This window comes from Spathaspora passalidarum (assembly GCF_000223485.1).
Source record: "Spathaspora passalidarum NRRL Y-27907 unplaced genomic scaffold SPAPAscaffold_3, whole genome shotgun sequence".
NCBI lineage: Eukaryota > Fungi > Ascomycota > Pichiomycetes > Serinales > Debaryomycetaceae > Spathaspora > Spathaspora passalidarum.
The window spans coordinates 537117-550522 of NW_006767427.1; the positions used below are offsets into that span (position 1 = coordinate 537117).

The following is a 13406-nucleotide window of genomic DNA, read 5'->3' on the forward strand; positions in this document are numbered from 1 at the left end:
TTCGTTAATTCGTATCTTATGCTAATATATACAGACCTAACTAATTAGATCTCAATTTGTAAATTTTCTCCGAAAATTTGTTCCGGAAGTAAATTTATCCGTTTTGCAGACTATTATTGGCGGAACAATCAATTTTGAAATGTAGTTCTATTGCGATTACTGGTCAATAAAATATGATCATGTTTCATTGAATGGGGAGCAAAAACTGTCTTTGGAGAAATAAACTTTGTCAAGCAGATTATATAATACTTTTGTCAGGGGAAATATGTTAAGGTTTCTCCATTTTTTTCCGTATTATATTTGGTACATCACGTTTTCTATAGAAGGCACTTCATTATACACTAGAAGAAATTTCCAGATCCACTTATTCTATGGAGAGTATGGGAAGCGTTCAAAGTTTTTTGGCATTCAGAACTCAGATTCAGAAAATAAAGTTTTTTTTTCAATATGTGAAATATTTTTAAACCCTGCCCATAATTTATCCGTAGACGCAGGGCATGTAACACAGATGCCAGTGGCAGTAGCAAAGTTAACTTGTTTAACAAGTTAATTCATGAAGGCATGATTGCCAAATTGTCATTCCTCGGATGAATTAATAGAACCTCGGTTTATACACTGCTCAAATTGTTCTTGATTTTTTTCAAAAGGAAGCAACAATAGCCTACTAGTAGATTTGCTAATACGAAAATCAGCTGATACACCCCTGACTATAAGTTTCAAAACCCTATTTACGAAGGTTTAGCTCTATTCAATTATCAGAGTGCTTCAAGATCTCGCAAAACATGACGTTGTTAATGCTGCAAATAAAAGGCGAAGTAAATAAATGTATGATTGTGATTATTTTTTAAGTTATTGTTCCCTGCATTTTTTTTTCGAATTTCATTTTAGACAATCAACTTAAAAATTTACGTGAAGCCAATCAGCCAGCGCCTTGCCCCCTTGACAGTCATACATCCGTAGCATTGTTTTTTTAGCGGTCATACTTTCAAAGATCAAAACTTTTTAGCATTTTTGTTTTTGATATAAAAACTCATTACCTGTAAGGAAATTTTTTTTTTTTAATTTAAAATGACTGCATCAACTATGAAAGCAATTGTATATCACGATAGAGGGGATGTTCGATATGATCCAGCATTCCCCGAACCAAACATAACACGTGGTGATGACGTGAAGATTAAAGTCCATTATTGTGGGATCTGTGGGTCTGACTTGAAAGAATATACCGATGGACCAATTTTCTTTAGTAAGAAAGGTACTAATAATGAAATTTCTAATTTACCATACCCTCAATGTATGGGACATGAAATAAGTGGTGAAATTATTGAAGTGGGTAAGGATGTTACCAATGTTGTTCCTGGTGATAAAGTTGTCGTTGAAGTCACGGGAACTTGTTTTGATAGATATAGATTCCCAGATTCTCCAGGATTTGATAAGCCAAAATGTCCAAGTTGTCATGTCGGACATTACAATGCATGTGACTACCTTGGATTGACTGGGTTGGGGTTCACTGATGGTGGTTGTTCTGAATATTTAGTTACTGCTGCATCAAAAGTCATCAAGTTTGATGAAAATATCATTCCAATGGATGTTGCTGCATTGGTACAACCAATTGCTGTCAGTTGGCATGCAGTTAGAGTGTCAAGATTTGTTGAAGGTCAAAGTGCATTGATTTTAGGTGGTGGTCCTATCGGATTAACTACCATCTTTGCCTTGAAAGGTCATAAAGTGGGTCATATTGTTTTGAGTGAACCGGCATTGGCTAGAAGACAATTGGCTGAAAAATTAGGTGTTGAAGTATTTGACCCAACTGGTAAATCAGTTGAACAATGTGTCACTGAATTAAGAGCAATGTCACCAAATGGTCACGGGTTTAACTATTCATACGATTGTTCAGGTGTCCCAGCAACTTTTGAAACTGGTTTAAAGACTTTAAATATACGAGGAACCGCCACCAATGTTGCTGTTTGGGCCCATAAATCAGTATCATATTTCCCAATGGAAACCACATTCTCCGAAAAAGTTGTTACTGGATCAATTTGTTTTGTTAAAGAAGATTTTGAAGATTCAATTGCAGCAATTCAATCAGGATTAATATCTGTTGACGAATTAAAATTGTTGATTACTTCAGTTATAAAGTTGGAAGATGGGGTTGAAAAGGGATTTTTGGAATTAATTCACAATAAACAAAATCATATTAAGATTTTGTTTACTCCTAGACAAGATGTTACTTTGACAGCATAAAGGCATATAGAATAATACAACATTAATTTGAAAATATATACAATGTAGAGCTATTTACGCCCTCGCCAAACTATCATATTGAGGGCTACTGTAATCGTAATTATTCAGGTACACTTCTAATCTATCCACCAAGAATTTCAATAATTCTTCAATTTCCAGAACGAGAACACTGACACTTATGGTATCCATGGTGGTTTGTCCAATCAACCCTGGGAATGATATTAACAAACGCAACAAATGTTCCACTCCATACACTTTACTTTGACTGTTTTCTTGATTAATTAAATCTGTTTTTAAGAAGTTAAGATATTGCAAACTTTCATATTTGTAAAGTAGAATTAAACTCAATGACTTGTTAAAGTACACTTCTAATCCTTCCAGAATTTCCACAAGAATTCTAATTTGGTCTGCTGATAGTTGTTTAGTTCTATAGGTTTTATAATCTTGAAGAATATTGCTTACTGGATGATCACTTGGCAAGGATACTAACTTTCTATCTTTAGTAATGTACTCCCAATCATTTACAAGTACATACTTCAACTCTCTAGGGAATTCGAGATTGATTGTAACGCTAGATTTTTTCTTTTTGGTAGTTGTCGCTGTCGCTGTCGTTGTCGTTGTTTTTGCTTTTTTATTTACAGGTTCGTTTGAAGTATTAACCGTTTTAGCAGTGCTGGTTGTACCAGTATCAGGAGAAGAAGCTTTCGACTTGCGCTTCTTAATTAGTTGATCTAATTCTTGCTTTTTATACTTGTTCTCCTCAGTAAATTCCATTATTCTATCAACACCAACCCATTCATCCCATTTGGAGTTCCAGCCTTGATAATGTAAGAAATAAGCTGTTTGTTTCTCCCATTTACTTACATTAAACTTTGGATTAATAGCATATGTTTCTATTTGATTATCTTGGTTTATTATATGTGTATCTAACGCACGTCGGACTTTTATAATTTTAGCTTCGTAGATTAGAGGGCCATGATATGCATATACAGATTGATTTGGTTTAAAATCGGACATGTGGTAACTGTATATGTTTAATATAGGCTTGATCAGTTTTTTCTTAAAATAGAGACAGAAATTGTTCACGCGGATGGTAGTAGCAAAATTTGTCACTCACGCGGTAGATCCGCCCCACAAGAATTTTGTCGTGGCACGAAAGTGGTCATAACAATTTTCAAATTGAACCTTTTTTTTTTTCGTTCAGTTGCTAGGGCTAAATTACGCCAAGACGAATGAAACAAAAAAAAAAATCATCAATTCAAATAACAACAGCCAACTTTAAATTCCACATCAAGGGTGTTCTTTACAAACAAACCAGGATAAATCAAAGGGAGAATCAAACGAAACAAGTGTATGAAATCACGTACTAAACCCACATCAATTGATCAACACACAAATACACTTAAGCATCAAGATAGTCCCCCCCCTTTTCAAGCACATCCGGCTAAATTTGTCCCCACTATCCATTAAAATTTTTACTATCCCATAATTCATCAATCCCCACCCCACGCGTAAACTTCCACCCACATCCCAGTGTTTCTTTCTTATCATTAAGAACGAATCCATTCACTTTTATAGACAGAAATAGACTTTTACAACACACCCACCACATGTAATGTCACAGTCAAGCACATCTAGTATAGTAGGGGTTCATTACAAAGTTGGTAAGAAAATCGGGGAAGGTTCATTTGGAATTATCTTCGAAGGAATAAACATCCTAACCAATCAACAAGTAGCTATAAAATTTGAACCCCGGAAATGTGAAGCACCGCAATTACGTGATGAGTATCGATCATACAGAATCTTAAATGGAGCCAAGGGAATTCCATCCGCTTATTTCTTTGGACAAGAAGGAGTACACTCCATATTAATCATTGACTTATTGGGCCCCAGTTTAGAAGATCTTTTTGATTGGTGTCATCGAAAATTCTCCGTCAAGACCGTGATTCAAGTTGCCAAACAAATGATTGAACGAGTCGAATCTATTCATGAACATAATTTAATCTATCGGGATATTAAACCAGACAATTTCTTAATCGGAAAACCCAACACTCCCGAGGCGAACCAGATATACATTGTTGATTTTGGAATGGCTAAACAATATCGTGATCCAAAAAGCAAGGTTCACATTCCATATAGAGAAAAGAAAGCATTAAGTGGAACTGCCCGTTACATGTCTATAAACACTCATTTAGGGAGAGAACAACTGAGACGAGATGATTTAGAAAGTTTAGGTCATGTGTTTATGTATTTCTTACGAGGGTCATTGCCGTGGCAAGGCTTAAAAGCACCAACCAATAAACAAAAGTATGAAAAAATTGGATTGAAAAAGAAAACTACTTCAATTAATGAACTATGTTATGGGTTCCCCATCCAGTTTGCTCAATACTTGACTTATGTTCGTAATTTACGATTTGATGAAACTCCAGATTATAAATATTTAATTGGACTTATGGATAAAGCATTAGTTTCCATAGGAGAACAAGAAGACGGACATTATGATTGGATGGATTTAAACAATGGTAAAGGTTGGGATGCAGCACTAAACAAAAAGGTAAACTTACATGGTTACGGTAACCCACACCCACCAAAATTGCATCCCTCACAACAGCAATTAGTTTTAGCCCGAGATGCATCCACTCCATTATTATCTAGATCAAGTTCGACCAATTCTCCTCGAATAAAAAAATATAGTCAAAATTATCAATCAATTCAAAAGGATCCTTCAAGAAGTAATTCCAAGTTTTTACAACAACAGCAATATTCACAACATTATCAACATCAACAGTTGCAACATCCTTATAACGGCATGATACCAGTTAGAGACGATGGAGAGTTACATTCAGACACATCTAGTTTCAATGAAAGAAGGAAACAAGGCAAAGGATGTCTTTCATGGTTATTCTGCTGTTGCTGTTGCTGTTGACGCATAGTTTCGTCCCATTTTATATTAACATTTGATGTTTAATAATTCAGTTCTGAAAGTTTATCTTGGTTTTAATGTATACTATTTTTCTATATATACTATAATGATACAGACTAACCTGAGACCCATCTATTTTAAATCTTTGATAGTCTATTTTTTAGGTTAATAGAACCACTTCAATGATTTCACACCAGATAGTTAGAAATATCAGGCGATTCCAAGCTAATTTTTCTCCTGCCTTTTAGAAATATTTTTTTGGTATCAATTTGTGTCAACTACCTGACAGCAATATAAAAAGGTTGCGAAAATGGCAGTTCCAAAATTTTACCTTTATATTACTTTCTTTTTCTTTTCTGTGTACTGTTTCTAAGATTTATTCTAACAATACAGAAGATAAGAGACTTAATATCACATGGAAACTATTAAAACAATCAATAGCTTCTTTTAGTCAAGCTAAGGTCATTTCGCTTCTTCAGCGCTTGACATAAATTAATCTGAAATCACCTAACAATTAATCAAGAAAATGATATGACATAATTTACAAATATCCAAGTATGTATAATACAATTACTAACATTGTACCTCAAAATAATTAAATGTTTGCTAACTTGAAGTAGGATAAAGTCATGGTGCTTACAAGTGAAATTTAGATCAACTGATGATGTGTTTATCACGTCGACAAAAGTAAAAAGAAGATCATAAGAATGATCAATAATAGTCCTATTGTTATCATTTATTGAGGGCCAAATCTTGGGTGCATCTGTTTGTGATCGACAGACCGAAACAATACCTGAAGTATTGTCTGTGAGCACAAAAGTAGGATTAATTAAATCAATCCTGAACTTAAACGAGTAAACTTTAGAAGATCACCTCAAATGCGCGTTATTTAGTGTTTAATAGTTAATTTAAAGTTTTTCGTTATATTATCATTGTAATTTGCTTGATATTAATGAGCCGAACAAATAGCAATAGATGATATTACAACAGTTAATTATCTTTACCATAACATGTCATTCCTAAAAACCGATAATCCTATAAAAGTATACAAAATCATTCAGAAACACTACCCAGTCTCGACTGGCTTTCCTCCATGGAAACTATACTGCTACTACGTTCCTTAATGTTAATAGTAGTATCATCAGCAGACATAGCAGCAGCAGTTGCACTGGCTTGCTTCTCACGAGGCAACCAATAGTTGTTGTTATTTGGGGTGGCAACATAGCTGTAGAATCTACCGGTGTTTACTTGAGAAGCACCGCCGTGATAGTGGGTGGTTTTGCCACCATTAATCTTAGCACCAATTTTGTTAAACAAGTTATCAAATAAGTCAGGCATTGTTGGTTAATTATTGAATCAAATATATATATATAGCTTCAGAATAAACTTGGGCACAGTTTTTTTACAAGAATTGTAACGCTATTTATAGAGAAAGAGGAGAACTGGAATTATTTGTTTAGTAATCAATGATTAAACCTGTGGGGGAGGGTGAAATTTGCAAAAAAAACAAGCAAAAAGAGGGGCGAGGGGTGAATAACCAAGGGGAAATAATATTGGTAAGCCCGTTTGGACTGCCAATAGTGGTAATATGTGACAATAAATGACACTGATAAAACAAAGTATGGAACAAATATGAGGGGAGAGATTATGATAAAGACGGATATGCAGGAAATAATATTTATGCAGGATCCAGATAGTGGGGAATGCGAAGGTGGCTCAAAACTGGCTGTACACCCCCACGAGCAGTTTACAGCCGTATTAACTCCGTCTACACAGAAACAACGATTCTAGAGCAGATTTAATCGAAAAAAAATAACAAATTTATAACATTAACAAAAATATAAAATCATATGTAAGTACATATGTATAAGTGCAATAACAACAACAACAACAACAACAACAATCAACAATATATGTAAATCTCCTCTACTCTTGACCAAATCCAACTGTTTCCTCCACTGCCAACGTTAATTTTTGTTTTAAACTTTCATAATCAGCATATGGTGGTAAATCAACTCTATTAAAACAAGTATGCGATTTTGGTAATTGATTTGATTCACCCGCTTTTTCAATGGTAAATCTTCTTGGCCCATCGGAACCTTGCAAATCTTTAAACCCATTGACAGGTATTCTAGAAGTACCTGTTGTGAATTGTAATAATCTGGCCTTTTGTTCAGAATCCCATTCGCCAATACATTTCCAGAACCATTGAATAACTTGGTCTGATTCTTGATATCCTCTATAGTCAGTGTGTTTCTTCCAATCTTCAACATCAATTTCGGCCAACCCTCCAATTAATAATTCTAACTCACGCTCGTCGAAAACATTGACCAATTCTTGAGGAATTAATTCATTAAACCCATCAATAAATGCCTTGAATTGTTCTTCAACACGTTTAGAAATCTTCCATTCAGAAATCAATTCAACATATTCGTGTTTATTTTCTTCAGTCACTTCAATATCACGCCCCCCTGGTTTCAAATCAACTTCGACAATTTCTCCAAATCTTTCATCTTCAGCAGAAAATGTCAAATCAAGAATATCAGTAATATCGTTATCCAAGATCCATTTAAGAGACCTGTAGAATTCAGCATCAACCCCTTCCATATCTTGCAAGACAACCTTTTTATGAAGCATCATCTTGTATAATGCACCGACAAAGAAGGCATCAAGGAAACGACGGTGGAAGACACCCAAACCAACAACTCTTCCAATGAATTTGAAATAATTAAGATGTTCAGGGTTAATACCTGAATTTGGATTAATTTGCAATGTGTAATTGTCATGCGAAGAATATTCGAAAAGACAATAGAATGGATTAAACATATCGTGAGAAAGTAAGAAAAAGAATTCTCTGGAAACCCCTCCATAATCTAACCCTTCTTCACCATCGAACTTAATCATAAGACGTTTCTTCAAATCTTCAGGAGTTTGTCTCATAATTTCTTGGTAACTGTCTTCAAAGATATGATCTCTTCTAACTTTAATATGACATTGTCCTGGTAAGATTCTTAATGCAGGTTGAGATCTGAAATAAATAACTTTTCTTCTAAAATCACGCTTATATTGTGGGACATTTTGATCCAAGGATGAAGGCAATCTTGGATCATCCCAGGTCGTGGTCTTTGTATTATGATCAACAAAATAAACTCTGGCAGTGTTTGTTAATCTCATTTCCCAACCAGAAGGTAATGGACCCAATTGACTAACTGGCTGTTGTTGAATGGTGGTGTTTGGACCAAAGGTTCGGATATATTGTTGTCTTCTTGGATCAACCCAAGTAGTTGTTCTTGTATTATGATCAACAAAGTAAGGTCTACCTTCGTTTGTGAAACGTTGTTCCCACCCAGAAGGTAATTCACCTAATCCACTAGTAGTTGCACCTGAAGAAGCCATGGATACCGCAGCACCTGGTGAAACTGGGGTATTTGGTCCAGTAGCATTAACAGTAACATTACCACTAGTTAATGAATTAACATTATTCATAAGAGATGGAGAACTTGGAGTTTCACCGGGTAAGGTTCTGCCACGGTGTTGTCTTCTTTCGGCTTCAGTTTCCGATTGTCTCAATTGACCTCTTTCCGATTCTGATTGGTCCAAAGTTGGTCTTGACCAAGTTGTTGTTCTTGAATTATGATCGACATAATAAGTTCTTCCGAAATTATCGGTACGGCGTTCCCACCCTGCTGGAAGACGACCTTGTTGATCTTCAAACGATGAGTATTGTCGATTAGATGCGGTCGTACTTGGGAACTGTGACCCATCACCGGTAGCACCATGAGATAGTAAAGCAGCATTAGCATGGTGAGTAGGTGATGTAGGAGCAGCAGCAGGTGCACTGGCAGCTGGTGGTGGAGCAGTAGCAGCTGAACCATTTGAAACACGAGAAGGACCAGAAGGAGCAGATGCTGGACCAGAAGTAGAGCCACCAGATCTTGAATATGATATCACGACAATGATTTTTCCACTAACAGCCAAATTTTCATTTGATTTTTTTAAATCTCTAGTTATAGTTTCTTCTGAATTTGGCAACGATAAATCAATCACATCACCAATTCTTATATTAACCACACCCAAGAACCCTTGGTCTTTCTTTTTGAATTTCTTTTGATCAAATACTTGAATAACCAATATCGAATCCTGTAAAGCTTGGAAATTAAACGATTCATTCCAATAAGGATTTAATGTCTTTTTAGCGGTTTTTGTAGTTTTAGTTTGAGACCCATCGACAGTTATAACCGCAAATGGATCCGGTTGACGAAACACATCACGTTTATAAAGTGATTCTGCCGCAACTACTTTGACATTTATAGGTACTGCACGTCCACTAACCATGATTGTATTAATATATTATTTATGAATATAAGATACAGGAGGGGGGAGGACACAGTGATGAAAGGAGTGGCAAGCTGGGTAATAATCAATCTATAATATATGACGGACTGTGTATATATGTGTATGAAGAGAACACTTTATGTGTGATGGATGTATTGTGATTATGTGGAGAGTTCTATTATTACTTTTGTTGTGGTTATAATGAGTACAAATCAGAATCGAAAAGAAATTGTTTAAATTGAAATTTACGTTGTTGTGTGTCTTTTTTTTTTTTTTCCCTGGTGGTGGGTGGTGGTTAGTGGTTACTGCGGTGGTGGTTGGTGCACCGGCTCGTAGGGATGTCAACTATGAGCAAAATAAAAAGGGGCAGAGAGCAAATCTCAGCAACTTCTTTGTTATTGTTTGTACAAGTATTTGAGATGAGCTTGATATAGCTAACTGTATAAGTTTATTTGGTAATAATTACTAACTATATTAATATCAGGCGGTCCCCCCCCTCACTATCGTGCTTCGCCTCTTAGTCAGCGTCTCCAAAATACTACAGTCTTACAAATCGGGCCGAAGTTATTACTTTTTTTTACGGGCATATTATAAATTATTACTAAGAGAAAAATCATACCATAAATCACAGCAAGGCATCGAAAATACCATTAAACATCAAGTTTATGCCTTTGTTATTATATTGGTCCACCTCGGTGGCTAATGTTGACAACGATTCAACCGAATGTGTACTACTATTGGGTGAATCAACCTGTAATGAAGCACAACTATCAACATCTGTATTACTTCCAAAATGGAAATCTTCTCCGTCCTCTACTACGATGACGTCTTGCAATGTATCTACTGACACATTGTTTATACCTACCGGTATTATTGGTTCACTGCTTGTCACTCGTTTCTCTTTGATCTGTAATGGTTGGGTAGCCTCATTCACCAGCACCAATGTATCTGAAGATACAAGAGTGTTGTCAAACAAATTAGTATGATATTGTTTAATTTCAGTGACTTTCGAGTGAACACCCAAGAATGAAGAACCATCGATCGAAACAACAACGGTATCATCATCAAGTTGCAAACTAGTCATGCTAACAATATTGGTATTGGAAGCAGGAAGTATAGTACCACATTGACGTTGCTGAGCAATTTCAATCTTGTTACTACGACCATCAAATTTCACACTGTTTAAACCCTCACTAAGTGTGCATGTAGTATGGCTAGTTGAGAGTGGAGTACTAGTTAAATCCCAATGGATTATATTCCCATCTTGTGCTCCAGTAAATATATCACCATTATTCCATTCGAGGGTGGTTATAGTTGGAGTGTGTTCTGCACTTGTACTTGAACATAAACTTGCAACACAACTATTGATTTTTCTGACGTCCCAAAGTCTAACCACACCATCACCATGGCCACTGGCCAATACATTACTATCCATACTATTCCATCTGATTATATTAGCGTTGAGTTCACGGAATTGTTCATAGCTATCGGGTAGAATGTATTGAGGGACTTTAAACTTAGCATCTCTACTATCGAAAAGCGATACCCCAAATTTCCCAGCAATGGCCAAAGTACTTGACCCGGCCAATGTATCCATATCCGATATTCCAGATATGTTAGTTATGGAAATTGGGCTGGGTTTAGTTTGGGTGTCAACGCCCTTTATATCCCATTGAAACAAGTGGTTGTTATAAAGGGAGATCAATTCATTGTTGTGAATGGCGAGTTTTGAAATGGCAGTAGATTTATATTTGTCAGGATGATTCTTTAAATGTTTTCTATGGTTGAATCGTTTGCAAATCTCGGCATCTTCATCGTTTTCTTCTGCATCGGTCACACTAGGAATGGAAACTAAATGGGCATACCCTTTGTTATTACCTGTAATCATATACTGGTTGTTCACCCATTCCATGGCATGGATATTAGGCAATGTGATTGTGCAATGGTGGGTCAAGTTATTTTCATCGAGATTTAATTGATATATAAATAAATTAGCATCACGGTTACCCAGTGATATGGCTAATGTGGGTGTGACACTTGGTGAATTGGGGGCAATAGCTAAACCAGTAAGGTTCATATTAGTGTCGGGAATTTTCCAATAGTTTGATTTGATGTTCACCCGATTCAATGAACATGATTGTGTAAGAACTTGGGAATCTTTTGGGTTGTCTAAATTAAGTAGCCAGCTATTTTTATTAGGGTGAAGACTTTCAATGGTACTGGCTAAACTGGTTTGGCTAGATATGGGAGACAAGCTGGGGCTATATCTCCGTATAGCATTTTGTCTAAATAATAAAGAAGGAGTGTAGTAATCAGTCATATTGCATTTACAGAAAGAACAACATGTTAAAAAGTAGAAATTGTGGATTTATTTCCATTTATAATTATATATTCTCTAATTTCGCAGTTGCTGGTAATTGTATTTTTTTTGGCGTTGGCTGGGATGAAAGAGGCTGCAAGACCGCTGGCAGCAGTTACTTAATAAGGAAATTTACGTCACGTGACTAGTCAAACAATGGGATCCAACTTACCATTAATATCCAACTGCCAGCTTTTAAAGTTTGCAACTTACCAAGGGAAGATCGAACGATCGGCAAAGCCTGATTTGTTAATTTAAAGTTTGCTATTTGCTTCTATTTACTGGTTACCTCCTTTTGTATATGCATGGTTTTAATAACCATTCACCCTCGGGTTTTTCCTGTCTCTTAGTTTCCAACTTTTCTTTATCGGTTTCTTGCTCAATAAATCGTTTCTTTCTTTGTAATTTTGCGTTTCTCAGTTCGATGATTTCCTTTGAAGGCTTAAAGAATTCGAATCTGGAAAACATCTTGTTGGAATTATCTGTGGATTTATGAAAAAAGCCACAAAGTTTTAACGCATCGACAAATTCTTGGCCCACATCTTCGGGGTTAGCATTGTTCCCACTCTCGGTAAATCTTGACTTTATTTCTGCAATCCATAATTCTCCGTTTGGTGCTAAGATTCTATATGCTTCATTGACAAAATCCAAGAAATTTGTTCCCATCATAGCAAGACAGAATATAACAATGGTACATGATTCATCTGGAAGTGGGACGTTCTTGATATCAGCTACGGTGATTCTTTCGTTGTGTTTCTTTAAATCAAAACTGTGAACTTGAATATCTAACTTACGTTTGTTCTTCTTATTGTGTTGAGCTAAGAACTTGGAAACATCAAGTGAAAGTTGAGCTTCTCCACATCCCATATCAGCAACAACAACCTTTCTATTGGCCAACCCAGGTAATCCACCAGGAGCATTCACATTTCTGGTAGTAGCTCTGGTCTTGATCTGTTTAACAAATACATCTACAGGGTTTTCTGGCCATGATGCAACTTGAGAGCGGAATCCGGCATGGTATTCATCAAATAATGATGGTTGAGATTTAATAAGTTCTAATGCAGATTCAGAACTGATTGTGTATAACTGCTCGTTAATCCATCTGAATCTGGACCCGCTAAGCTTGGCCATCATTTTTTGTTGAAGTGGGGTCAACTTGGTTGTGGTGCTTACTATTGGAGCTGGGGCTTCCACTTGCTTAGTTTTCAGTTTCTTAGTTTGAGTATGCTCTGAATCAGCCTTTCTCTTTTTGGATTCTTGAGGTTTTTCTTCAGCTTGGTCATTTGCAACAACTTCAGTAATGGCTGCAGTTTCAGCATTTTGGACAGCAGCGTTAGCTTCTGCTTCTGCCTGTCTCTTCTTTTCTTTCTTTTCCTTTTTTGCTTTCTTCTTAGATACAACACCACCTACGGCGATCTTTTCCTGTTTCAATTCCCATCCTTTAACTTCAAAGAGAGTCATTTTGTTGTTAATTGTGAAATGTACTATCTGAGATGAGTTTAATCTTTTTTTTTTTTTTAATATCGCGTCATTTATATGCAGTGAAGA

At 36.0% G+C, this 13406-nt stretch overlaps 8 protein-coding genes across 8 annotated transcripts in view; 3 read left to right on the forward strand and 5 right to left on the reverse strand. All coding sequences in view use genetic code 12, as the record gives it.

Annotated features, from left to right (window-relative positions):
• MIT1 (mannosylinositol phosphorylceramide synthase catalytic subunit) overlaps window positions 1-7432 on the forward strand; it is a gene marked incomplete at both ends in the record, with an annotated part of 145983 nt that extends 138551 nt beyond the window's left edge. The window contains one exon of the mRNA XM_007374305.1: window positions 7416-7432. The remainder of the gene's footprint in view (window positions 1-7415) is intronic.
• IFE1 (putative dehydrogenase) lies at window positions 790-3282 on the forward strand (the record flags this gene model as incomplete). The annotated part of the gene is made up of 1 exon (XM_007374368.1): window positions 790-3282. A coding segment is annotated over one exon (1085 nt), but the record flags the coding sequence as incomplete, so codon positions are not given.
• EAF3 (Eaf3p) lies at window positions 2296-3258 on the reverse strand (the record flags this gene model as incomplete). The annotated part of the gene is made up of 1 exon (XM_007374369.1): window positions 2296-3258. The coding sequence occupies one exon, from the start codon at window positions 3256-3258 to the stop codon at window positions 2296-2298; it is 963 nt and encodes a 320-aa protein (XP_007374431.1).
• SPAPADRAFT_60260 (casein kinase) lies at window positions 3497-6081 on the forward strand (the record flags this gene model as incomplete). The annotated part of the gene is made up of 2 exons (XM_007374370.1): window positions 3497-5719; window positions 5785-6081. A coding segment is annotated over one exon (943 nt), but the record flags the coding sequence as incomplete, so codon positions are not given.
• Window positions 6159-6542, reverse strand: SPAPADRAFT_60263 (uncharacterized protein; the record flags this gene model as incomplete). Its single annotated transcript, XM_007374371.1, has 1 exon — window positions 6159-6542. A coding segment is annotated over one exon (281 nt), but the record flags the coding sequence as incomplete, so codon positions are not given.
• RSP5 (NEDD4 family E3 ubiquitin-protein ligase) lies at window positions 6968-9768 on the reverse strand (the record flags this gene model as incomplete). The annotated part of the gene is made up of 1 exon (XM_007374372.1): window positions 6968-9768. The coding sequence occupies one exon, from the start codon at window positions 9497-9499 to the stop codon at window positions 7091-7093; it is 2409 nt and encodes an 802-aa protein (XP_007374434.1).
• Window positions 9769-9990: 222 nt separating this feature from the next.
• Window positions 9991-11847, reverse strand: DSE1 (Dse1p; the record flags this gene model as incomplete). Its single annotated transcript, XM_007374373.1, has 1 exon — window positions 9991-11847. One exon carries the CDS (start codon window positions 11817-11819, stop codon window positions 10125-10127), a length of 1695 nt encoding a protein of 564 aa, XP_007374435.1.
• An 82-nt stretch (window positions 11848-11929) lies between these two features.
• On the reverse strand, window positions 11930-13341 carry RRP8 (25S rRNA (adenine645-N1)-methyltransferase; the record flags this gene model as incomplete). Its single annotated transcript, XM_007374374.1, has 1 exon — window positions 11930-13341. A coding segment is annotated over one exon (971 nt), but the record flags the coding sequence as incomplete, so codon positions are not given.
• Between the last annotated feature and the right edge of the window lie 65 nt (window positions 13342-13406).